Source organism: Acinonyx jubatus, chromosome B3 (genome assembly GCF_027475565.1).
Source record: "Acinonyx jubatus isolate Ajub_Pintada_27869175 chromosome B3, VMU_Ajub_asm_v1.0, whole genome shotgun sequence".
In the NCBI taxonomy this organism is placed as follows: Eukaryota; Metazoa; Chordata; class Mammalia; order Carnivora; family Felidae; genus Acinonyx; species Acinonyx jubatus.
In genome coordinates, this window is record NC_069386.1 from 58,841,653 (window position 1) to 58,868,752 (window position 27,100).

Here is a 27,100-nt window from a genome sequence, read left to right on the forward strand (position 1 = left end):
GCACAACAAAATACAGAGAGCTGTTGCCACAAGCTACAAGGCTTAAAGGTTTTGGTGGCAATCTGTTTTCCCCTCTCCTCATCTTATTTAGATTAGTAACTCCAAAATTCTTCCTGATGAGAAATTTCTTTGATTTTCCTTAAGTTTAATGATCACTAATGGAAAGGAACTGGTGGAATGGGGAGTTTAGTTAGCAGCCACTTTCAAGTCCCTTCCAGTAAGCAGCTTAGAGGTAAGCTCTGTAAGACCTCAGAGTCTGCAGTCAGTTTAAGACATGTTTACTGAGCACCAACCACAAATATGGTGCTGGTGATGGAACCTATGGTAGCTGGCTGCTGTGCTTCAAAGGGAGCGGTGGACGGTTTACTAAGAGGGATATATGGCAGGAAGATCCTGGTTGCAGCACATAGTCAAAAGTAGTTTATCTCACTGCAGCTTAAAAATGTAACACTCTGGGTTTCAGATGATTCCACTTCCTCCTCAGTTCAGACCTGGTGCTGTCAGAAGCAAAGATGTAGTTGATGGATTCATAAGACAGATCCCACACTTGAGACTGGGTCAAATTAAATGTTTCAGCAGCCAGCTGGTACTCTTCAGAAAGGTGTGTTGCAAAAACACCCTTATCATCAGTCTGCCAAAAAACAAAACAAAACAAAACCAAGAAGTTTTAAAATGAACAAGAAAATAGTTTTTGTAAAAACTTTTGTTTACACTCTATTTTCCTAATATTTACCATGCTTCTTTTAAGAGCCTAAATAGGCCTATAAATGTGTTCATGCATGTCTATAATGAAATTGGCTTATTTGTCCTTTTTAAAACAAAAACTAAAAACACCAGACTAGTGGCTCTCAACCATGGCTGCATATTTAAAAATCGCCTAGGAAGCTTTTAAAATGTATCTGTGTACAGGACTCACTCCAGATCAAATAAAACAGAATCTCAAGGGATGGTATTGGGCATCAGTATTTTTTTATGTTCCCTTGGGTACTATCCAGGACCCTTTCCCATAGAGCCAAACCTGAGTTCCCTTGGCCCTCTGCAGCCCCTCCTGCCCTGATCCCCTCTTACTCTTCTACTTGGGTGCTACCCTCAGGCATGCAAAGCATTCAGCTAGGGGTGAATGTCTGACCTAATGCACCGCTGGAACTAAAATGGAGCAAAGTACTTCAAACAAAATAACCTTACACAGATCACAGAAGGATGGGCAATGCTGTACCAGAATCCAAAATGATGCTGGTCATAAGACGGAACCATCTGACTTTTGATGTTTGAGGTCAAACAGAGTTCTAGATGAAAAGAGAAAAAAGTCTCTTATTAAAAGCAGATTAGTAGACTCACTCATGTGTTCACCAAGCAGACACATGAGAAATCTTTCCAAAGTATGCTAATTTTCAGTAGTTCATGAGTTTACAAAATTGACCTTATGTGTGAAAATTCGTAGTTCAAATAGTGTAGTTGTGTGTAAATATATGCTGCAACTTACGGCAGCAACTGTACCAGGCAGGGAACTCCTACCCCTCCACAGCCATGTGGAAATGGAGTAGAAAGAGGAAAGTAAAAGGCAGTCAGTCACCTTGGAGAAGGCAGGGAAGTAGAATGAAGGAACTGTTCTTTTTTTTTTTTTTTTTTTTAAAGTTTATTTATTTATTTTGAGAGAGAGAGAGAGTGCAACCAGGGGACAGGTAGAGAGAGGGACTAAGAGAAAGAATCCCAAGAAGGCTCTACGCTGTCAGCACAGAGCCAGATGTGGGGCTCAAATTCACAAACTGTGAGCTCATGACCTGACCCGAAATCTTTGACACAACTGACTGAGCCACTCAGGCGCCCCTGATGAAGGAATTTTTGAAGGGTTGCTGCACTTCTTCCTCATCTTACAGTAGAGGCTAAGACAAAATGGTAGCACTGCTTGAGGGCTATAGCATTAAAAAAAGCCAAGAGCAGAAATGAACTTCAAGAAAATCCCTAAGCTTCTTTATTCAGACAACTGTCTATTCACTGTCGGCTGCAAGTAAGTCCATCTTAAGAATGACACCTAGAGGTGCCTGGGTGGCTCTGTTGGTTGAGCGCCGACTTTGGCTCAGGTCATGATCTCACACTTTGTGGGTTCAAGCCCCAAATCGGGTTCTGTGCTATCAGCTCAGAGCCTGGAGGCTGCCTCGAATTCTGTGTCTCCCTATCTCTCTGCACCCCCGCTTGTGCTCTCTCTCTAAAATAAATAAACATTAAAAAAAAAATGACTTCTATTATTAGCAAATTCCTGCCTTGACACACTGTACCCAGCTACCCCAGCCAGAGCAGAAATACTTCACTGACTTGACTGATGGTGATTGCTGAGTAGGGTAAGGCAGCCTCCCACTCAGTCCAAGGGATAGCCACTTGCTCCCTCACTCTGCTGGGTGCAGAGCTGGGCCACCACACTAAGATCACTATGCAAGTGGTTTCCATTTTCTCTACTTTTATGGATGTTTAAAAATGTCCTTATGGGGCGCCTGGGTGGCTCAGTTGATTAAGGGTCTGAGTTCAGCTCAGGTCATGATCTTACGGTTCATGGGTTCAAGCCCTGCTCTGGTCTCTGTGCTGACAGCTCTAAGCCTAGAGTCTGTTTCGGATTCTGTGTCTCCTCTCTCTGCCCCTCCCCTGCTCACGCTCTGTCTCTCTCTTGCTCTCTCAAAATAAATAAAGATTAAAAAAATTTTTTTAATGTCCTTAGTAAAAAAAAAAAACTTATTAATGGCTGAAAACTCTATCAGTAATTAAAAAACACACACCCACACGTTTTTGCCAATTGATCAATTTGCAAATTTAGCAAGTTGATAAGGTAGTAAAATAGTTTTCAGCCAACTGCTTTTTTCCCTCTAGAGAAAAGGCCTTTCCTGGACATCCAATTGAAAGTGGCTATCTCATCACTATTATATCATACTGTTTAACTTTCTTCAAAGAACTTAACACTGACATTTTCTTGTGTAACTGTTTACTGCCTCTCTTACCTATGCTAGAATATAAGTTCCCTGAGAAAGAAATCTTGCCTGTATTGTTTACTGCTCTCTTCCCAGCAATTTGAACAGTGACTAGAAAAGAGTAGGCACTTCATAAATACTTGTTGTTAAATAAAAGCAACTCCAGGGATACAGATGTAGACAAACAAGTATGTAATAGTCAACACACATATAAAAATAGGACTTGGAATCATCCATAATTCTTAATTTTTATTTATTTTTTATTTTTTTTAATGTTTATTTATTTTTGAGACAGAAAGAGACACAGCATGAATGGGGGAGGGCCAGAGAGAGAGGGAGACACAGAATCTGAAGCAGGCTCCAGGCTCTGAGCTGTCAGCACAGAGCCCGACGCGGGGCTCGAACTCACAGACCATGAGATCATGACCTGAGCCGAAGTCGGATGCATAACCGACTGAGCCACCCAGGCACCCCTTTAATTCTTAATTTTTAAATAAATGTCACATATTTTCATAACACATATTAATTTGGTTAAAGTCATTTAAAAATACTAGATGACCCTTATTCCTTCAATATAATACTGAGTTTCCGGAACTAGGGAATGTAGCAGTGAACAAGACAAAGGCCCTGCTTTCATGGAGCTTATATTCTAATGGAAGGTAGTAAAACTTTCTGTTATTTAAATGAGGCTCAGGAAGCACATGCACCATGCAACTTTTTATTTCTAAATGACACTTACATATTTAGAACAGTACTCCTCTACATTTGGGTTGCATGCAACCTGGTGGTTGGGGACAAAGGCACACAGTGTTGTCTGGAGGACTTAAAGCCCCAAGCCTTACCCAGTGGTATCTGGTGTTGCCTCACAAAATCTACCAGTTCCAGCGATCCTCCCTCAGAGGAGTTGAGAAATGTCCCATGCCCAATTCTGTCAGGAAGTAGATCCAGAAGTAATTGTGTTTCTTTTTTTTGGTTTGGAATCTCAAAAAGAGAGAGAGAGAGAGAATGAATAACCTTTCCAGTGGTTCTCCAAAGTACTTTTTTTTCTACAGCCAGCTACTCTGTCCCTCAAAGAAGATAATGCTGACACTCTGGAAAGCTGAACTACTTATACCTTCCCAGCTCTCTTCTTTGCCTTTATCTTTCATTTCCCAATATTCTTCTAGATTCACTTCAATGACAATAATATAGTTAACAGCAAAGGTAATAATAACAACAAACACAGCCCTGCTCTGCGCCTTTTCACATAAATTCTCCTTTAAACCTCACAAGAATCTTACAAAGTATTAAGATGAAGAAATTAAAGTTCAGAGAAAGTAATAGGATCAATGTGGGAGCAGAACTGAAATGGGAAAGCGGACCCTCCATTTTTTATTTTTTTCCTTCTACATTATACTTCTCTATACTTGGATTTTCTTCAGATACACCTAACTTTTGCAGTCAAAACATAAAGCTTGTTTTTTTGTTTTTTGTCTTTTTTTTGGTCTAAGGTCATGGAGCTCTGACTTCAGGGCTCAGATGTGCATGTTTTATTTTGACAAAGCTAGACATTCCCCAACTACCATGAAAAGGTCTGGCTGTGCTCTTTATCTGCTGGATAGCCTAAAATACAAATGACCATAACATGTTGAAATGTTTTATTTTTTTATTAAAAAAATTTTTTTTGAAATGAAATGTTTTATGGATCAAACAAGAAAAGCAATAGAGACTAAGGTAAAGAGAAGGTTCTGATGCAGTTGCCCAAAACCAGAGATAACCAGTCACAGTAAAACATGCTGGCTGTTCCATTATACTGACCTATAGCTAAAAATCAGACATCAGTTAGGTCAGCTAGAGGCTAACCTATGAGTGAGAGAGGTTTTTGATCAGACTGTGGAAACACAGATCCTAGATTTTAAGTTCTTCCACTAGATTACTGACTCTTTGCTTGTAGAAATGAAAAACATCAGTATTGACAAGAAGCTCTAATTTTTGCCTCAAATCATGATGCTATTCAACCTTTACATATTACTGCACCTAATACAATAAACTTGTGAGATAAGTAGCTTAAGTATTATTTCCTGCACTCAAGACAATAAACCCCAAACTCATCAAGTTGTATACAATAATTATGTACAGCTTTTGTATGCAGAAAGAAAGAAAGAAAGAAAGAAAGAAAGAAAGAAAGAAAGAAAAGGAAGGAAGGAAGGAAGGAAGGAAGGAAGGAAGGAAGGAAGGAAGGAAGAAAAAAAATTGGTAGAAGTGCTGAGGTACAAAGTAAATCCATCTGTAAAATGGGGGAAAGTGTAGTAGACACCCTTCTTTGCCTCACAGGGATGTGCTTACGAAAGTGACTGTTCTCCCACCATTATCTGTACGTTGTCTGTCATTGTGCTCATGTTGCCAAGGAGCGGAGGCCCAATGAAGGGCACCTGATCTTCTGATAAGCCTTATAAAATAATGATGAGTTACTTCCTTTCTTACTAGTGTATGTCATACATTCAGGTCCCTTATCCTACAAAGACAAGTGAGATGAACTGGTGCTTTTCTCAGTGTCAGCTGGCCAATGACAAGCCTGATGATGAAAATTTATGCATTTTTCTCTAGTAAGATGTCATTAAGCTGCTTTAATAACACAGCTGTAGTGCAAGTCAACAGCCACCCCCAGGAACCACAAAGACATAAAAACAGTAACATGAGGGACTAAAGAAAAGTCATGCCTTTACCATTATAATTTACATTTTAAAACATTTCTACGTTCCTCCTCTAAAAAAATGTTTTTCCAAGGCAGGTTTACTTTTAGCCATTTACAAATGATTATTATTTTCATTGTAATCTACCTTCTCAGCCTAATTTTACAATATTATTTACCTCTGAAAGATGCAATGCCAACTTCAGACCTGCTTTTTTAGCTTCTAAAAGAGGTTCCAAGAAGTCTTTTGCTTGTCCTACCTTGAAGATAAAAGTTAAAACAAAGATGCATTAACGTTTTAGGCAAACTAAAGAATTGGGTACTCTGTCTCAGTAAACAAAGGAATAAAAATAATGGCAAGAAAAAATGGCAGATTGATTCATTTGAAAATTTCATTTATAAAGCACCTATAATGTGCTAGACACCTTAGGGAATACAAAGCTGGCAAAGACACAATCCCTGCCCTCAAGAATGTTAAGTCTCGTGAACCCGAGGTCAGTCAGCCAAGCTAGGTATGGAGGTCACCAAATTTTATTTCTGAAAGGAAATCTAGATATCTAGCACTAAGGAGGAGAACTCACCTGATTCAGAAACCTGGATGATTAGAGCAAGAAAGCTTCTACCAAATAGATGAATGAAACAAGAGCAGAATAATCCAGGTTTAGACAAAGCCATAAGAACCAGTTTCCTGGGACTCCCTAAATTCAATGGTTTTTAGTTAGAGGCAATTCTGCCACCACAGGGGACATTTGGCAATATCTAGAAACATTTCTGGTTGTCACATCTAGGAAGGTGCTTCTGGTATCTAGTGGATAGAGAGACCAGGGATGCTACTAAACACCCTGCAATACACAGACATCCTCCCAGGACAAAGAATTATTTGGCCCAGAATGTCAATAGTGCCACAGGTTAGACACTGTTCTTGAATCTGACATTCAAGAAGCTGTAGGCCAGCCTCTCTCAACTGGGGGTTCTATGAGATAATTAAGCCCTAGTCATAATGAAGTATTAATTAAGCATTAAACATGCATTGTATGTAATAAATTAACTTCTCTCCTATGCATATAGAAAGATACTGGGTAGCATCTTTAGAAGAATGGAGAAAATAATCATATTGCCATGCTAATCATTTTCTTTTTTCTGTTTTAGAGGCCTAATTCTTTCCCAGAGTCCTCGTTGAGAACAATTGCTACAGACATTATGGTCATCCAGGGCAGAATAGGTCTTCATCTACACTGAGAGTCAGCTGGACCTCTGGAAAATGCAGGATGCTCCAAGCTAATCCTTACCCCACAAACTGATTCTATCTTCCAGAAATAAAATGTATTTAGGAAAAGTAGCTTACAGTAGGGTCTCCACTGAGGTCAAGGCCAAGAACTGTATCCTCAGTAGAGAGCCAGAATTCTTCAGCAAGTTTAACAGTCTCCTTGGCCACTGAAGGGCCACCTCTTCTGTCGATTGCTATCAAATACCTTTAATATAAGAAAAAAAGTTGAAAACAAATACGGTACACATAAAAAAGACAACTCTGAGTATACCCAGGGAGGTATAGCAGGCTACATGTTAAAGTTAGTTACTAGGAAAGGTATAGCCTGACTGACAGGACAGCTTACTTTGCCAGAAGGCAAGAGACATAAATTCCTAAATAGCACCAAACACCTAGTTAGTATTCATATTTCTAAATGTCTCATGTTTTTGTTGTTGCTATTGTTCATGTATTTGTTTTTTAGTTTTTTTGATTCAGAATGCAACAAAAGTCCAAGTATTATGTTGGTCAATGTATCCCAAGACTCTTTTAATCTAGAGGCACTCCCTTCACGCCCCACCTTACCCCTTCTCCATACCCCCCACACCACCTCTTTTTTTGAATTTATTTGTTGAAGAAACCAGGTGCTTTGTCCTATAAAGCTTCCCACAATATGTATTTTGATGAATGAATTCCTGTGTTGCTAACCTGTTCTCCTGTCTCTTATATTTCCTATAAATTGAAAATTAAATCTAGTCTACAGGCTTGATCAGATTCAATTTTTTGGCAAGAGTATTTCATAGGTGGTGGCATGTTCCTTCATCAGGAGGCTTAGATCCATTATTTCATTAAGTGTTACAAAAATAGTAATATTCTAATTCTAACACATATTCAAAAGCTGATACAAATGCATTCTTCGTATGTTAGCTGGCATCTAACACCCAAAGAACCCCTGTTAATATTGCATAATTTTCCTCCAGCATTTATTGATTTATCAATTTTTTACACACATACAAAAATAAATTCCTCCAGCATTTATTTATTTACAAAATTTGGGTCAACTATATATAAAATGCAGTCTTTTTTTTTAACTTAACGATTTCTCCTGCCATCAAATAATGTTAGAAAACAACATAAATCATATGAACATAACAAAATATAACTGTCTTCTGATTGCTGAATGTTTAAGGATTTTTTCTACTTTTTGTTATAAATAACACTATAATAAAGAATCTTACATATAAATCAATTTATTTCCTTAGGAAAACATCTCTAGAAGTGGGATACTGGATCAGAGGGAAAAATTTTTATACATCTGAATACATATTGCTCTTTACAGAAGTTTTATTTATCACATATGCTCACTAGCAGTGTGTAAGTTCACAATTGGTTATTACCCTTTTTGGAGAGGGCCTACTGAAATGGCATTGTAATATTTCTTTTTAAAACTGTCTGATTAGTGAGATTAAACAGTTCCCTATACATTCACTGGCCATTTGTAAGTCTTCTTTTCTGAATTCTCTTGTCTTTTACCTGTTTTTGGAGGCGAGGGTATGGTGTTAGCCTAGTTAAGGTTAATTTGGAGAGATTTTGTAGCCAGAAACTATACAGGTAGCTTTCTTCCTTCAAGGATTTATTGAGCCCTGATTATGTTACCTCTGTTCTAAGTACTGGAGGGGTAGTGGAGAATCAAAAGAAAAGATTCCTAGCTTCATGAATTTACACTCTAGTGGGTATATGTGTACAAATAAAATAAGACAGTGCTTGCTTCAGCAGCACATATACAAATAAAACAAGATAATTTCTGATCCTGCTAAGAAGAATGCCAGAAAGGAAATAAATGGGGTTACTAGAGGATTTGGGGGGCACTTTAGATAATGTGGTCAAGGAAGACCCCTCTGAGCAAGTGACAACCAAAAGGAGAAGTGAATAATGAAAAGCCAGCCATGCAAGGATATGGCAGAAGTGTGTTCTAGTACAAAGGTGTTGAGGTGGGATAGTCTTGGCCTATCTGAGGAACAGACAGCAAACCAGCATGTAATAACCAGTGGTCCTGATAAGGCTGTTGAAGAGAGGCAACCGGATCACATGGGACCTTATTGGCCACAATAAGAATTCTGATTTTAGTGGAGGCAATAGGAAGCCATACTTCTCTAGAGCAACAGTGCTCAGAATTTTACTGCCACATGAATAAATTAGAGTTGCATTCTCAACTTTGAGCAATAGAGTTCTTGACTCTTTTTTTCTAAGGTAAAATCAGTTACCGTTTGATATATAAAAATCTGTTACACTCATGATCAAAATAACAACATTTTCACATTCTAGTTTTTAAAACAGTGATCACTAAGGTACAGTGCTGCTTACCTAACATCAATGTCTATGTTTTCTTGTTTGGACTGTTTAATACCCTCAAGTACAGATTCCACATAAGTCTTTTTAGTCATTCCTGGAGAGGACATAAAGAAAATATTTGTAAAGAGATCATCAACTATTTCATCCTTCAACATTAGCATCCCTCTAAGAATAATTACATTTTTACTTTATGTTGTGACAGGGTATGATTAAAGATGAGTTAAAACATGGCCCTTACAGGTACTTTTTTTTTGTAAATACTAATTATGCTTTTTAAATGTTTATCTATTTTGAGAGAGAGAGAGAGCCAGAGTAGGGGAGGGGGAAAGAGAGAGGGAAACAGAGAATCCCAAGCAGCCTCTGCACTGCCAGTGTAGAGCCTGATGCAGGGCTCAAACCCACACACCGTGAGATCATGACCTGAGCGGAAACCAGGAGTTGGATGCTTAAACGACTGAGCCGCCCAGCCGACGACCCTTAATAAAAATTTTTTAAATGAAGTACTAAAAAAACTGAAATGAAAAAAAAAAAAGACATACAAAATAAAGCCCTTTAAAAATTTTCTTAGAATAAAAATAAATAAATGCTAAAATAAATAAAAATTTTCTTAGATTCAACAGACATAAAACTACTCTCACAGAGGCACTTGGCTGGCTTAGTGGGTAGAGCATGAGACTCTTGATCTGAGGGTCATGAGTTCAAGCCCCATGTTGGGCATGGAGCTATTTAAAAAAAATTTAAACAGGGGCACCTGGGTGGCTCAGTCGGTTAAGCATCCACCTCTTGGTTTCAGCTCAGGTCATGATCTCACAGTTTCGTGGGTGTGAGTCCAGCATCAAGCTCAGCACTGTTGGTGTGGAGCCTGCTTGGGGTTCTCTCTCTCTCTGCCCCTCCCCTACTTCCTCTCTCTCTTAAAAATTAAAAAAAAAATTTTTTTTTTAAATAAACAACTACTCTCACAAATTGCTATGAACATTTGAAGTGTTGTTCTACAAACACAAGAACAAGCCCTTTCTAAAGGCCTGTCCTTAAAATAACAAAACCATTTTTCTCTATTAGCAGAATGTTTTCCTGCTGGTCCAGAAAAAAATCCCCTCTTGGGCTCTCACCTCAATCCTGGTCAGGCTCGATGTTTCCAGTCTAGGCACTAGAGCAGTTCTTCCAGTTTTGGGTGCAAAAGCCCTCCTCTTCTGAGGGGCTCTGAAAGAACACTCTCCAGAACAACTTCCTCTAAAATACTCTCATACCCCAATCATAAAATACTTATTTTTGATGAAAAATCTCTAATAAATTTTTTTAAATTTTTTTTTTAACGTTTATTTATTTTTGAGACAGAGAGAGACACAGCATGAATGGGGGAGGGGCAGAGAGAGAGGGAAACACAGAATTGGAAGCAGGCTCCAGGCTCTGAGCCATCAGCCCAGAGCCCGACGTGGGGCTCAAACTTGAGGACCTCGAGATCGTGACCTGAGCTGAAGTCGGACGCTTAACCGACTGAGCCACCCAGGCGCCCCACTAATAAATTTTTTTAAGTTTATTTATTGTTAAGAGGGGCAGAGAGAGAGGGACAGAGAGAGTCCCAAGTAGGCTCCATGTTGTCAGTGCAGAGCCCACTGCAGGGCTCAATGAGGGGCTCGTTCTTACGACCCTGAGATCTGAGATCATGGCCTGGGGAAATATCGAGTCAGACGCCCAACTGACTGAGCCACACAGACACCCCGGAAAATCTCTAATAAAGCACAGAAAATTATAAAGAAAAAAAGTAAGAGTTAACCTGTAATCCTACCACTCAGAGATAACCACTGTCTTTGTTTTTCTAAGTATACATACATGTTTTTTTTTAATAGATGAGATGCTACTAGGTATATGTGTATCCAGTTCAGTTGTTTAATACTATTCTGAGCTTAGCCCCAAGTCTTTAAAGTATCCTTGCAAATACTTTTAATGGTTGTCTAATATTCCATTAACCCTTATTTACCCATTCCCCACTATTGTATTTTAGGCTAACATCCCGTTTTGAATCTCCATTCAAAGAGCAAACTAGCTCTAATAAGTGGCAGGTTTCTTCTCTCCTTCCCTTCCACTATCCTCACCAGCATAACTTGGAACTGATCCTGCAATTTAAAAATGCAAGGTAAGAATTTTCTGCTTGTCGCACCTCAATATTTACATTATGTAGTTTTAAAATGTTTACCCTCTGAGTGATCGGGCTACACATGTCAGGGCACAAGATGACCTGACAGGGCCTTTTCAGGTCACACACAACATATTACAAGGGACCCAATGACACTACATAATATCTCTCAATGTTGTCCTTATGAAAAGAGGGTCCCAGGGAATTCAGACCACACCACATTCACATCCACTCATTTCCATGAAAAGAGGTTTTACCACCTTATTGCTGCTGGCTCCTGGCCTATCAGTGTCCGAGAAGTGACTGAAAAATCTTCATTTCTGGGACCGTCATAAAACATGAGTCTGCATCAACTCAAGTGGCACTGTCTCAAGTGCCCTTGATGCAAGGACTGAGAATTAGCCTCTCTTTAAAACAATGTAACTATAAGGAGTAAGTATCCTTTTCTCAGAGTGAGAAAAACAAATAAGAACAAACCAATTTTTTGCAGGTTTTCTTATTTCCCTTAAACAGATAATCCCTGATCTGATTTTAACTTAATACCTCACTCATTAATAATGTACATCATAAGATTTGGACTGTTAACTCCTGAACAGTGTAAAAGTAAATGCTTCATATTCCCAAACTTACAAACACTTAAATCATCAAAGCATGCAGGAAAAAAAAAAGTACATTTGCCAAGAAGTAATTAAATTCTACCTGTAGCATCTTCTCTTCGGGGTGTGCTCCTTAGTTCCAGGTACTTGACACCATCATTTGCAAATTCTTTAATGACATCTTTTGTGACCTGATAATTAAGGCAATGGACACAATATTGATAACGTTAGTGTAAGGGTCCCAGTAAAAACGTTGGTGTAATGTCCCAACACATGCTACAGCTTTATCACATGCATTAAACTTGATTTGCAAAAAATGTTGGAAGTCTCTCACGCAGTCCAGATGACCTGCTCTGTCATACCCTTGCGGGAGACTGACCAAACTGTAACACTTCCAACAGCTCCCCTCACAGCACTCATTCTCACATTAAATCCAAATATACACATCATGCACACCTTTCTGCTCTTTTCTCTTTAGCATTTCTCCATTTCCTAGTGTTCACAACAGCAGTTGATAAAACAGAGAAATGAGGCAAAACTAAAACTACCTATGAGTGCATAGTACTAGGGAGGTACATATGTAAATAAATGGCAGGGCACCTGGGTGGCTCAGTCAGTTGAGCATCCAACTTTGGCTCAGGTCATGATCTTGTGGTTCATGAGTTAGAGCTCGGTGTCAGGCTCTGTGCTGACAGCTCAGAGCCTGGAGCCTACTTCAGATTCTGTGTCTCCCTCTCTCTCTTTTCCCCTTCCCTGTTTGTGCTCTCTTTCTCTCTCTCAAAAATAAACATTAAAAAAAAGAAAGAAGTGGCTAAAACGATTAGGTATTACTGACTCACCATTTAAAGCCATGGCTTAATGTTCTTATTCAAGTTATTTAGGAATAAGCTGTACTTTTCAAGAATTTCTTCAGGCAGGGTTAAATTTGCCCCAAAAGTACTAAGAAAAATTCCTCTTTGGCAAAGAAAATGGGTGATAAATATGAGTAAAATGGTATCCATGTTAGCACAAATTTCAACAATCCAAAAATGGTTAAATGACCAGGGCAAATGATATCAAAAGGATAAACTCATTTTTTCCTTCTCTGCCATCAATCCTAAAAATACCAAATCTAGAAGAAAAAAGGACCAGGTTGGAAATGCTGTGACAACCAGCTCTAGTTAGTCCTTGCAGTTGGTACCCTAATCTTAACCCGCTTCAACTACAAGCACATAGGCATGCAAGGGCAGTGTCCTGGCAAAGGAATAAAGGTTGGCTGATTATGTAGACAGCGCCTAACAAGGTGGCACTACTTTGGTAGATTCACTGTGATCCAAGGTCTGGGCTTCATCTGGTTTTGCGCGTGTGTATTTAAAGCCAAAAAGGAATTTATTATAATATAAATATACAAGGCTCAGATTCAGCATGTCTGGAAAATCAGCCTCAAAAAGCATTCAAAATCATGTGACACTCCTAGACCAAGCAAGATACCATTGCTTCTTCCACCACTAAGCATGACCCTGTAGCTTCTGTATGATCATCACAGGTATTGGACCCCATGGCACTGCTGCCCCCAAAACTCCATGTTGCTGCCAATGCCACTACCAGAATGTTGGCCTCATCTACACAGACCAAGGAGCTTGCATCTTGTCAGTGGCTCCAGAACCGAACAGACCCACAGAGGCCAACCCACTCTATCCCAGCTCACATGTAGCTAATGCAGAAGCCTACTTGCTAATGTATGCATTAACAATGAGGGTGGAAGTGAGGGTATGAAGTGGTGGTCCTCACTGACTGACGAGACCACATCTACTATCCAAGTACTCTTTCTTGGTTTCTTGAGGTACCTGTGAAACTAACTAAAACAGAAGGACACTGACAAGCACGGAATGAGAGCAATGAAATGATTTATCTAGGCCATGTTGAGGCCTGTGGAATCATCCCTACTCATGTTCAATAGTACTTCCCTGGAGTCCACAACTGTGTCTGCCAGATTCAGGCCTTTCTGCTCCATGCAGCAACAGATACTGAGGACAACTCTTTTTCAAGCTCCTTCTTCAGATACGACACAATGCAGTTAAGTTTCTGCTTACTCTAAGGATGGTGTAAGACTGCATCTCTTGAATGAGAATGAATATGGGTTCTAGGTGCGCCGGGGCGGCTTAGTCGGTTAAGCATCTGACTTTAGCTCAGGTCCTGATCTCAGTTTGTGAGTTTGAGCCCCGCGTCGGGCTCTGTACTGACAGTGCGGAGCCTGGAGCCCGCTTGGAGTTCTGTGTCTCCCTCTCTCTCTGCTCCTCTCCCACTGACGCTCTCTCTCTCTCTCTCTCTCTCTCTCAAAAATAAACAAACATTAAAACATTAAAAAAAAAAAAAAAAGAACATAGGCTCTGGAACCAGACAATCAATTCCTCCACTTATTCTGTGAGTGACCTTGAACAAGTTACCTTTAACCTACTTAAGCCTCAGGGTTTTTTTTTGTTTTTTGTTTTTTTTCTACCTGCAAAAAGGGAACAGTAAAAATACCTACCTCAGAAAGTAGTCTTGGATGTGGTGTCTGGCACATCAATCACGTTCCAATCCTTTTTCTCTTTGAGGTTACACCCAGGTTACCTTGCCTGGACTGTTAAGTGATCCCACACACTTGATCCCACATTTACAAACAATCTCTCCACGTACTCCCGTACAGCGTTCATTTATTATATGTAAATGTTACTAATTTCACTCTCGGCGTCCTCCTTCGGAACCACCTAAAGTTATTCATTCTAGTACCACTAAGTCAAATCACAGAATCTTAATTCCTCACCTTGCTTTTTTTTCCATTTCAAGTTTTATTTAAATTCTAGTTAGCATACAGTGCAATATTGGTTTCAGGAGAATTCAGTGATTTATCATGTACATACAACACCCAGTGCTCATCATAACAAGTGCACTCCTTAGTACCCATTCCCCACCTAACCCACCCCCCACCTCCCTCCCTTCATCAATCCTCAGTTTGTTCTCTATTTCTAAAAGTTAAGGTTAGTTTCCCTCTCTCTTTTTTTCCTTTTTCCCTCCATATGTTCACCTGTTTTGTTTCTTAATTTGCACACATGAATGAAATCATATGGTATTTGTTTTTCTCTGACTTATTTCGCTTAGCATAATATTCTCTACCTCCATCCACATTGTTGCAAATGGCAAGATTTCATTTTTTTTTTGATGGCTGTGAAATATTCCATTGTGTATATATACCATATCTTCTTTAATCCATTCATCAGTCGATGGACATTTGGGCTCTTTCTATAGTTTGGCTATTGTTGATAAAGTTGCCAAAAACACTGGGGTGCATGTACCCCTTCAAATCTGTATTTTTGTATCCTTTGGCCTTATCTCATTTTAAGAAAGCTTTTTAACAACTTTGAAAGGAATTAAATAATGAGCATGGGATTATTATAGCCAGAATATTAAGCTCTTCAAATCCAAAATTTCATGAGTTTTGCTCTGTTACAATCAACAACAGAAAGTGAAACATTCCTAGCAGTATTCAATGCTATTGAGTGGCTGATCAGACAATGCTCCTATAAATCCCTGTGTATATCTCTAACACACAGCTTACCTCATTATATTGGATTTATCTACTTATGGGTCTGTCTCTCCAACCTAAATATAAATTCCTCACGGGCAGGAACCATGTCCATCTATCTTCATACCCCCCAGTCTTTCGCAGAGTGCCTAGAACATTGCGGACACTCAATCAACTTCTGTTGAGCTAAACTTTTAGAGTTAACTCTCCTTCAAAAGATGATTACTTATAGTTATCATGAGAAGCAGTCTCAGCTGAGGAAAATTCTTTCTTGACCAGTCAGAAGTTAGTTCTCCAAAAACACAGGTTATACTTCTTAATCTGCAATTTTTTTTCTAATGGTTAATAACACTGGTAGGATTTACTTTTCTCCATTTACAAAGAGTACATTTTAAAATGCCATCCTGGTGAGACAATGATACAAAAGCCAGTCTTCTGTATCAGGCTCTAATATCACAGAGCTTCAGATAAGAGAACACAATGGTGTCCTCTAGTCCTTCATCCTCAGAGGGAAGGCACACTTTCCCTAGGGATTAATCAGTCATTCAATCTCTAAGTACTTCTTGAACTTTACTGTCTATACTGTGCACCTAGGCAGTTAAAAGTATCTCAAGTAATACAGATAAACCCTTATCAAGAAAATGGCCAGATATGGTCAAATATTTCATATGGTAAGTAATATATGGAAAACAGGACAGGATCTTATCCTCCATTTTATCCTGTATGTAACAGAAAATGATGATCTTGGTTCTTTTATCTTTTTCAATGAATGTAGTCTTTTGATATTAGTTCTCGGCAAATGTCAGATGTTGGTTTTGAAAACAGTTACCATAAAAAAGCAGAAAGCATTTCTCATTTGATTCTTGATCAAAGCAAAAGGTCATGTGTAACACCAGAAGTGCACAAATTACTTAATAGTTTTTAAACCACTCTAAAAATTGCTTCATTTCTCACCATTAGAATATCTTCAGGGCTAGTAGTAAGCTGGTGAATAATTTGAAATATCTGGAAACATCTGCAACATGAAAAGTTTTAACATACTCTAGTCATCAAAAACTTGTCACTCAAGACAAACCCATTACGTTGAATTAATATATTTTAGGCTAATACTAATTATACATCTATAAAGAATTACAGACTAAGTTTTTCAAAAATTATACTGATCTGGAAGGATAATCAAATGACTAAAAATAAAACATTATTTTTAAGCGGGCAACAGTAGCTTCCCTTCACCACACCTCCTACCCTCTGCTGATAACAGCAAACAGACAAGTCAATAAGCCTATATTTTTAAGTCTAAAGAATATTCCAGGGGCACCTGAGTGGCTCGGTCAATTAAGTGTCTGACTCTTGATTTCGGCTCAGGTTATGATCTCATGGTTCATGAGACTGAGCCCCCCATCATGTGGAGCCTGCTTGGGATTCTCTGTCTCTCTCTCTCTCTCTCTGCTCCTCCCCCGCTCTCTCTCTCTCAAAATAAATAAGCTTTAAAAAGAGAAAGAAAGAATATTTCAATATAGTACAACTTTACAAACAACCTAAATCACTAAAAATACTGTCAACAGCCTGACAGCTGGAAAAAAATGCTGTATGTCAAGTTATACCCTCCATACCAAATGACTACACATTTCTAAACTACAAAAATCTGGATTCTTACATACTATTTACAATCTCAAATAAAAGAGAAAAAAAAGAAGTATGTCCACAACCTCCCCAAACTCACTCTTCTAAAGTTCTTTTCTTTCCCTTGTCAATCATAGTCATCTGATCGTGGATTTTAAGATCTGGCTTCTTGGCTATCAATTTCTTCATGGTATTAGAACTAATGGATCCATTCAAGTGGGCATGAAGTTCCTAAAACAAGAGAACACAATCAGCAAAAACTTCTCAAGTATCAACTAGATTCATAGCATCATACCAGGTACTTGATGTTTGTATTCTGTACCAGGTAAACTACCTACCAGATGTAGCTACATGACTCTTATAGTTTACAAAGTTTAAATTCTACCTATAAAATTTACTTCTCTTTGTGACAACAACAACAACAACAACAACAACAACAACAACACAGATGTCCATATAATTAGTAACCACTCCAGAAATCTGTGGCTGAATTCTCACCACTTTAGGTAATTCTGAATAAAAAGCTGTCTTCCATGGTTGCTGGTGTTCTTCTGCTTCCATCATGACGTAGTAGAAAAAGCTCTTTCTCCAAATACTCTCGTTCTTGTTATAAACAGTACCATGTACTTTTGTCAGTAAGTTCTGTGGTCTTGACTTCCTTCAGATTGTTTTATGTCCATACATTTTGATAAGATAAACTGTATATGTAGCTCTGGGCTCAGCTTCACCTATGTAAACAAATGTGAACATTTTCAGGTGTTGACACAAAAGCAAAGAAACAGAATTTTGCCACTTTATTCCTTAAAAGATGAAAACCCCAGGGCGCATGGGTGGCTCAGTCAGTTAAGTGTCCAACTTCAGCTCAGGTCATGATCTTGCAGTTGGTGGGTCTGAGCTCTGCATCAGGCTCTGTGCTGACAGCTCAGAGCCTGGAGCCTGCTTCAAATTCTGTCTCTCTCTCTCTCTCTCTCTCTCTGCCCCTCCCTTGCTTGTGCTCTGCCTCTCTCTCTCTCAAAAATGAAATAAACATTAAAAAAATTTTTTTTAAAAAATGAAAACCCCTTCAATGCTAATTTAAGCAAACTAACAATCTGAACTAGAAATAAGAAAATGCCTCAAACTGGTAGAGGTGAATTAAAATCTGAAATTTACTAAAGTGGGGTGCCTGGGTGGCTCAGTCGGTTAGGCGTCAGACTCTTGATTTTGGTTTGGGTCATGATCTCACAGTTCATGGGTTTGGGCTCCACGCTGATGGTGCAGAGCCTGCCTGGGATTCTCTCTCCTTCTCTCTGCCCCTCTCCTGCTTGCTCTCTCTCTCAAAATAAAAAAATAAAAAAATAAAGGAATTTAGTAAGGTATTGAGTATTCCTTACCTATTAGAACTTTCTATGAAACTACTTCTAAAAGTAGAAATTTATAAAGCCTATTTTGGGTAAAAGTTTATGTTTTTGAGCTGCTTAAAAAATATAAAGGAAGAGGGGCACCTGGGTGGCTCAGTTGGTTAAGCATCCAACTCTTGGTTTCAGCTCAGGTCATGATCTCATGGTTTCCTGAGTTTGAGCCCTGCATTGGGCTCTGTGCTGACAGTGAGGAGCCTACTTGGGATATTCTCATTCATTCTCTTTCTCTCCCCCCCTCCTCTTTCTCTCTCTCTCTCCTTGCCACTCCCTCACTCATGCTGTCTCTCTCTCAAAAATAACATAACATAACATAAAATAAAAGGAAGAGCAGAGGAACTGGAGTCACATGTACCTAGATTAATTCTCATAGTTCTGCCATCTAGTAGCTGTATGGCCTTCATTACTTAGTTTCAGTTTTCTTATTTGTAAAAATGGGATACAAATGCAGAGTAGCTCTAAGGATTAATAAAGTAATCTACTTTCCCTCTACTACTGTCCCATATAATCCATTGACTACCTTTAAATCAGCACTTTGTCACATAGTATCTCAATCACTGATTTACTTGTCTTTCTTTCTCACCAGATTATGAACTTCAGAAGAAACAGGACTATAGCTTATTTTACCTCCCTAGCACCTAGGACAATGCTTAGCATACTGTAGATGATAAATAAATCTTCATTTCCCTTCACCTCTGAAGGTGGCTTATAAATTAAAATTTCAAATGAAATTCAGTGATTTTCAGAATAGACACCCTGACCCTCTGGGTTCTCACATCTTAATGATGATGATATTGATAAGAAGAATAGTTTCCATTCAGACCCTACCAGGTAAGTAGCAAGTGCTTTTACTATTACTTTTAATTTTCCCAATAACCTTGCAAAATAAATTTGCCACATTACAAATCAAGTTGATACTGAGAGGCGTTAAATAAGTTACCACAATATTAAAATGGTCAATAAACAATAGCCAAAGTATGGAAAGAGCCCAAATGTCCATCGACTGATGGACAAAGAAGATGTGGTGTGTGTGTGTATACACACACACACACACACACACACACACACACACACACACACACACAATGGAATATTACTTGGTGATCAAAAAGAATGAAATCTTGCCATTTACAACAACATGGATAGAACTACAGTGTATTATGCTAAGTGAAGTAAGTCAGAGGAAGACAAATATCACATTATTTCACTCCTGAGTGGAATTTAAGATACAAAACAGATGAACATAAGGGAAGGGAAGCAAAAATAATATAAAAACAGAGAGGGAGATAAACCATACATATACCTGGGTGGAAAGGATACATAGAAGTCTTAAGAAAGTGGGTTGGAAATGGCAAACATCAAGGGAGACAATTTCACTTTTATTTACCATACACAGTTTTGTTCAATTTGAAGGTTTCACAACAAGCATGTAATACTTGATTGCTTTCTAAAATAATTTTAATACATGAAAAATTTGAATAACAAATTAGATAATTTACTTACTAATAATTTAAAAAATTAAATAGTTAATAAATTAATTTTAAGTAATTATAAAATAATTAAATAATTTTTAAAACTTGCAAAACAATTTTATTATTATGAATTGTGAGAGGGAAGAACTTTTATGTTTACACAACAGAACAACAACCTAAAAAAGCACTTAGGACATTTTTCACAGCGGGCTGATAATCTGACAGGTGGCTAGCCTTTCATATACATTTTTAATCCTCTAGGATTGATTTTATTGACTGGTCAATCCTCTAGGATTGGCTCTAGGACCCTGATTTTATTTTGTGCTACATTCAAGCCACCCTCCAGATTGAGCTTTAACTCATTGTAAATTTACTGACCCACTGGCTACAATGTTAACCTGAGGAAATCTGAAAGCCACCAAAAAGCACCATCTTTACACATTTAAAATATTGTTGTTTTCAGGTGCCTGGCTGGCTCAGTCTGAGAAGCATGAAACTCTTGATTTTGGGGTTGTGAATTTAAGCCCCACATTGGGGATAGGGATTACTAAAAAAAAATAAACTTAAAAAAATAAAATAAAAAACTTGTTTCACTGATCCATGCCTAAGATACTGCCATCAACAATACCATGCCCTGTCACATTCTACCTTTCTGGGCTAGGTTTGGCATGGGCCAGAAAAAACTGGGATCGGAGTGGGTAGCCAAAAGGCAACACATTGAGTTAAGATCTTTCTACATTTGTATTACATTTCATCAAGTTACCAAGATCAGAACCAAGTCTCCTATCTCCCAGAGAATATTTTTCATACCAAAAAAATAAAAAATAAAAAAAAAGAGAACTCATAATAATAAAGACATTTGTTACTATTTATTAAGTACTTATCATGAGCCAAACACTGTGCTAAGTTTCTTCGGTGGTTATTTTACTTAATCCTCACAACAATCCATGAGATATTATCATCCTCATTTTACATGAGAAAAAACAGATTAAAAAATAATAACCGGAAAACAATTGTAAGGTACACAAATCACAAATTTGGCTGCATTCTCTTTCTTCCTGAATCACTTTTCTTGATCTGTTCTTTATCAAAAAAGTACTATTTCTAACATATCACATATATTTTACTAACTTATCCTAACAATACACTTCTACAGTACTGTATACATATTTTAAAGTACCACAAGTCTTTCTTTTTTTTTTTCTCTTTGGCCCTCAATCAAATCTGAGACAACTCAGAAAGCAGCACTTACTCTTCTTATTTTATTTTATTTTTATTTTATTTTTTTTAACGTTTATTTATTTTTGAGACAGGGAGAGACAGAGCATGAACAGGGGAGGGTCAGAGAGAGGGAGACACTGAATATGAAACAGGCTCCAGGCTCTGAGCTGTCAGCACAGAGCCCAACGCGGGGCTCGAACTCACGGACCTGAGTTCATGACCGGAACCTAAGTGGGCCGCTTAACCGACTGAGCGCCCCTACTCTTCTTATTTTAGAGATGAGGCTCCCACAGCCCAGCAAGCTCAGGGGAGCTCCCATTCCCATCAGAGGCAATTCCAAACACTTGAAGCGACACCCCCCCCCCCCCCAATCCCCTCACACTGAACTAACAACCCAGCTGCCAGCTTTAGAGAGATAACAGAAGCCATCAGGTATGGATTCCCTCTCTCTCTCTCTGCCTTCACCTACACCTATACTTATCTATATCTGTGCACTTTCTTCTCTCATAAGTCAGAGGTAAAGGATTCATTCTTCTGTCCTCAACATCAATTTGTGCCCTAAATCCCAGTCCCTCCTAGCTATTTCAAGTCATTACTCCACCAGTTAATCTCACTTTTCTGTTCCTCCAACCTCTCTCTCCACTGGCTAATTTCCCTCAGGGAACCAACACGCAGGTACATTATTTGCTTCCACCTAAGAAACAGGCAAACAAAACCGTTCTTTCATCCCATATCCCTCTTTACTGCCTTGTCTTTCCTTTCATTCTAAGCTAAGGTCCTTGAAAGCATAATTTAGACTGGCTGCCTCCATTTTCTTATCTACCATTCACTGAAACATAAATTCTGCCCTTTCTGCTCCACAGAAATTGCTCTCCCTAAAGTCATTAGAAGCTCTTCAACACCAAATCGAAAGACACTTTTCAATGACCGAAACTTTATCCTGACTCAAACTTCTGAGTCCCAGTATCCAAATCCAAATCAGCTGCACTCCTAAACTCTTGCTCTTAATCATTCTGCCACACTGCTTCAAGGTCACCATAGTGACAGTAATCCTGATTTCCTTCTCCCCTCAGCCCCTGCAGTCAGTCACCAAATCCCAATTAAGAAATTATAAATCTCCCAAATATCTCTGGAAGCAGTTTCCTACTGGTGATGACTTCCAAACACCCAACTTAGAAACTCGATGGCTTTTTTTTTTTAATTTTTAATGTTTATTTATTTCTGAGAGAGCGAGTGCGAGCAGGGGAGGGGCAGAAAGAGAGGGAGACACAGAATCCGAAGCAGGCTCTAGGCTCCGCCTGAAGCGGGGCTGGAACCCATGAACCATGAGATCACGACCCAAGCCTAAGTCCGACACTCAACCGAATGGGCCACCCAGGCACTCCTTCCATGGTTATTTTAAACACCCAACAAGTCCCAGACCATTTCAGAGAGAATAATCACCTCTCTTCTGTGATTCCCTCTTCTGTGGATATATTCAACACCACCCTAGAATCAGAGACTTTCAGAAGTGGAGGGGAATGTAATTTTATAACTGAGAGCAGAGGGGCGCTTAGGTGGCTTAGTCGGTTGGGCGCCCTACTCGGCTCAAGTCATGATCACTGTCCACGGGTTCGAGCCCCGCATCAGGCTCTGTGCTGGCCGCTAAGAGCCTGACGCCTGTTTCAGACTGTGTGTCTCCCTCTCTCTGCCCCTCCCCTGCTCACCCTCTGCCTCTGTCTCTCTCAAAAGCAAATAAACATTAAAAAAAAAAAAAAACAACTTTATAACTGAGAAACAGAGGCTGAGTGGCTTACTTATTGTCAGCTTTGCACAGAGCCGGGAATACAGGGGAATTAACAGTATATGTCTGTGGGGAAACATTTATTAGATGAATCACAACCTCTGTAAAAAATTTTTCATTTTGCTCCTGGCCTCACTGACTTGTTTTCAGATTTAAATGGGATCTGTTTTTAAACTACTAAAGCATTACATAAATTAGTAAGTACTAGTAGTTAGCATCTGAGAAACGACCCCTTCTCCTTGCCCCCCAAGGTCAGAGGTTCTAACCCTGCTGTGCCCCTACCAAATTACTCAATGCCTACCCTGCCAACCAAGGAGGTCTGGTTGTCAGTCCTCACAGACTCACCCCTTAAAGATTCTTGTCAACAGTTGAGACAGCTATGAGGACTTAGCTAAATTTCCCCCTCAGACGTAAAGGCTTGTAGAAAAGCGCCTTCCGGACACAGTCCACATGCCTACAATAAGCCATAGCGGTAAGCCTTCCCCAAAAATGCAGACGCAGAAAATCCGTAAAAAAATCAGACAGTCGAATTTTAGCACAAGCGACACCCTCCTCAATTCTGATTGGTGCGGTGCGTTCTTCACGGAAGTGACGCGCACACACGCGGAAGGGGAGTCACGGAAAAGCTCTCTCCGGACAGAAGTCCCCGCAGTGGGTATTAACAGAACGAAAGAGCAGCTCACCACCGTGACGGAGCGCTGCTCCTCACCCTCTTCTTGGCCATGGGCCCGCGGAGCCGCGAGCGTCGGGCGGGGGCAGTACAGAGCACTAACGACAGCAGCGCCCTCAGCAAGAGTTCCCTGGCCACGCACGGGTACGTGCACGACCCCTTTGCAGCGTTGCTCGTTCCAGGGACCGCACGCCGGGCGCCGCTCATCCACCGCGGCTACTACGTCCGCGCACGCGCCGTGGGGCACTGCGTGCGCGCCTTCCTGGAACGGACGTGCGCGGCCCCCGGCGCGCCTCGGGCACAGATAGTGTCGTTGGGAGCTGGCTCCGATTCTCTGTATTTTCGCCTGAAAAGTGAGGGCCGCCTGGCCGAGGCTGCAGTCTGGGAGGTAGACTTTCCGGACGTGGCCCGGTACAAAGCGGAAAGGATTCGAGATACGCCGGAACTGTGCGCGTTAACTGGGCCTTTCCAGAACGGGGACCCCGCGTCAGCACTGTGCTTTGAGAGTTTGGACTACCGCCTCCTGGGCCTGGACCTGCGACAGCTCCCGCGATTGGATCAGGCCCTGGCCGCCGCGGGCCTCCACGCAGCCGCGCCCACTCTGCTCCTAGCAGAGGCAGTGCTGACCTACCTCGACCCGGACGAGGCCGCGGCCCTCATCGCCTGGGCAGCCCAACGTTTTCCTGATGCCCTTTTCGTGATCTACGAGCAGATGAGACCGCACGATGCGTTTGGCCAGTTCATGCAGCAGCATTTTCGGCAGCTTAATTCTCCCCTTCATGGCCTGGACCGCTTTCCCGACGTGCAGGCCCAGCAGCATCGCTTCCTTCAGGCTGGCTGGACTGCCTGCAGTGCCATGGACATGAATAAATTCTATCGCTGCTTTCTCCCCCCAGAAGAATGCCAGCGAGTGGAAAATCTTGAACCTTTTGATGAGTTTGAGGAGTGGCATCTGAAGTGCGCCCACTATTTCATTTTGGCCGCTTCTAGAGGAGATGTTCTCACCCAAACTCTGGTGTTTCCACCCTCAGAGGCGTTTCCTCGAGTAGATCCTGATTCTCCATCAGGAGTCTTGCCTGCCAGTGTAGTCACCAGTGACAACCAGGGCCCAAACCTTAGGAGATATGGGCACGCTTCTGTCCTTTTGAGCCCAAGCATTATTCTTAGTGCAGGAGGATTTGGAGAACAAGAGGGGCGGCATTGCCGAGTGAGCAAGTTTCACTTGCTGTCAAGACATTGTGACTTTGAATGGAAAGGCAACCAAATACGCAGTTGTGGGACTGGAGCCCAGTGGGATGGGCGCCTTTATCACACCATGACAAGACTTTCAGATACTCAGGTTCTGGTTCTGGGAGGGAGACTGTCCCCAGTAACTCCAGCCTTGGGGATTCTACAACTTGGTGTCTGTAAGAGTGAGGATAATAGCACTGGGGACCTAAATGTAACAGTAGCAAAGGCTGGCCCAGAAGATTCCACGTTGTCATGTTGGCGGCATTCAACAACAGAAGTGTCCTGTAAGAATCAGAAGTATTTGTTTGTGTATGGGGGTCGAAGTGTGGTGGAACCTGTTCTAAGTGACTGGCATTTCCTACATATGGGGACAATGGCCTGGGTCAGTATCCCAGTGAAGGGGGAAGCACCTGAAGGTCGGCATTCACATAGTGCCTGCAGCTGGCAAGGGGGAGCCCTTATTGCTGGAGGTCTGGGTGCTTCTGAGGAGCCACTGAGCTCTGTACTCTTTTTAAAACCAATTTCTTGTGGATTCCTGTGGGAATCAATAGTCATCCAGCCCCCCATTACTCCAAGGTATTCACACACAGCTCATGTGCTCAACGGGAAGCTTCTACTGGTTGGTGGGGTTTGGATTCATTCCTCCTCAATTCCTGGGGTGACTATAATTGATTTGACTACAGGGTTGAGCTCTGAGTATCAAATTGACACAACATGTGTGCCATGGCCATTAATGTTACACAATCATACCAGCATCCTGCTTCCTGAAGAGCAACAGCTCCTGCTCCTTGGAGGTGGTGGGAACTGCTTTTCTTTTGGCACCTACTTCAACCCCCATGCAGTGACATTAGACCTTTCTTCCTTAAGTGCTGGACAGTAGGACTGGACTTTTGGAATATTCAAGAATCACTGAAGTACACAATAAAGGTTTCCACAAATAGGATTTGACTGTGGCTATACATACTACAACTCTTTCCTTCCCCATCATTTTCTTCTCTTTAGCACTACTATCCAGTGCAGAAAGTGAAACAGGTTGTTAAAACACATACCAACATTCAGAGAGATGGTACAAAAATAAAACATAAGTAGGCCTGTCCAAAGAGAATGACCATACAGTCCTAGAATAGGAATTGGGGAGCCTTTGGATCCCTATGTGTCTAGTTGATTGGTTTTCCTCATCTAAGTTTATCCATTTATTGAGTTACAATGACCTTCAGCCTAAGTCAAGTGAAAAATTTCCCACTCAGGCGTTGTGATTTGAAATGCTATTTTGAAAAAGTTTAACACAGATTCTTGGTAAAAATACAAGGTTGATACTCTGGTTTCAGATTACATAAATCTTTTGCCTTTTCCTAAAGATTTCCATGGAGAAGTACAGAAATGAGTTTTTACCCAATTTTTGAGGCCTTGTTTTTATGATGCTACCTTAAAAAAAATACAAGGTTGAATGTCACCGAAGGGACATGGTTTGATTTCATTCTTCATGTATAAAATCGGAAGTGAACCCACTTACAGTTGGATTAAAGCATTTGTGCCATTTAGTGCAACAGAGAACTCTGGGATAGCTTTTAATAAGACATTTGTAGGACTTTATTGAAAAATATGCTTTTAATTTTTTTTGCCACTTGTTCCATTTTTTTAGATTTATTAATACTAATAAACCAGACATTTTATGCCTCAAGTCATTTTGTACATGGTATGATAATGTTTTACTCCAGATCTAGTCTCCATCCTTCACTATGTTCTGTGCTGACTCTTATGGACTATATAAAAGTTTTCTTGTTCCTCTAGTTTCTGGTGAGCTCTACCAGTCAGAAGCATCAGAGGGGGATTGTTGGGCAGGAAGAATGAGTCAGGGTATTCTCAGTTTCCTCTGCCAGTCTGCAAGTTATCAGTGGCTGCATTCTTCTGTCAAAGGCCACATGACTACTATCATGTAGTTCTCTTCTATAAGCTCTAATTCTGCATTACTCCAGGTTCCAGTAATTGTGCCTTCTTACCTCTCTAGGCCTAAGAATTGTAATGGTTCTTTGTTAGACCTTAGCTGCACTGTCCAGTATAGCAACCATTAGTCACATGTGGCTATTTAAACTTTAATTAATTGAGATTAAGTAAAATGAATTCTGTGGCTTAGTTGCATTAATCAATTTTAAGTGCTCAATAGCCAGCCTCATGAGGCTAATATCCATGGTTATTAGGCAATG

General features: G+C 40.2%; 2 protein-coding genes and 1 pseudogene across 3 annotated transcripts; 2 read left to right on the forward strand and 1 right to left on the reverse strand.

Moving 5' to 3' along the window:
• Window positions 1–266: 266 nt before the first annotated feature.
• Window positions 267–23,816, reverse strand: ADAL (adenosine deaminase like). Of its 2 annotated transcripts, none has more exons than XM_015064863.3 (11): window positions 23,680–23,816; window positions 17,622–17,851; window positions 17,224–17,354; window positions 16,455–16,515; window positions 12,060–12,147; window positions 9,239–9,320; window positions 6,974–7,100; window positions 5,808–5,888; window positions 3,800–3,938; window positions 1,186–1,286; window positions 267–631 (listed from the first exon to the last, which is right to left on the reverse strand). In XM_015064863.3, exons 2-11 carry the CDS (start codon window positions 17,685–17,687, stop codon window positions 437–439), a joined length of 1,071 nt encoding a protein of 356 aa, XP_014920349.1. In that variant the 5' UTR covers window positions 17,688–17,851; window positions 23,680–23,816; the 3' UTR covers window positions 267–436. The 2 variants fall into 2 exon arrangements, with proteins under 2 accessions (XP_014920349.1, XP_014920350.1); XM_015064864.3 differs by lacking the exon at window positions 23,680–23,816 and adding an exon at window positions 23,342–23,552.
• LCMT2 (leucine carboxyl methyltransferase 2) lies at window positions 23,719–26,577 on the forward strand. Its single transcript, XM_015064862.3, has one exon. It carries the CDS (start codon window positions 23,719–23,721, stop codon window positions 25,774–25,776), a length of 2,058 nt encoding a protein of 685 aa, XP_014920348.1. The 3' UTR covers window positions 25,777–26,577.
• Window positions 26,210–26,318, forward strand: LOC113602134 (uncharacterized; annotated as a pseudogene).
• Window positions 26,578–27,100: the final 523 nt, after the last annotated feature.

What these genes read in the sequence shown, in the direction of transcription:
- ADAL (XM_015064863.3), bottom strand. Translation starts at nt 17,687, where the DNA reads ATGATGGAAGCAGAAGAACACCAGCAACCATGGAAGACAGCTTTTTAT. An exon ending in AAGAAAAGAACTTTAGAAGA is followed by an intron (nt 16,516 to 17,223) that starts GTGAGTTTGGGG and finishes TTCATGTTGCAG; the next exon opens with ATGTTTCCAGATATTTCAAA. An exon ending in GCCCTGAAGATATTCTAATG is followed by an intron (nt 12,148 to 16,454) that starts GTGAGAAATGAA and finishes CTTAATTATCAG; the next exon opens with GTCACAAAAGATGTCATTAA.
- LCMT2 (XM_015064862.3), top strand. Translation starts at nt 23,719, where the DNA reads ATGGGCCCGCGGAGCCGCGAGCGTCGGGCGGGGGCAGTACAGAGCACT.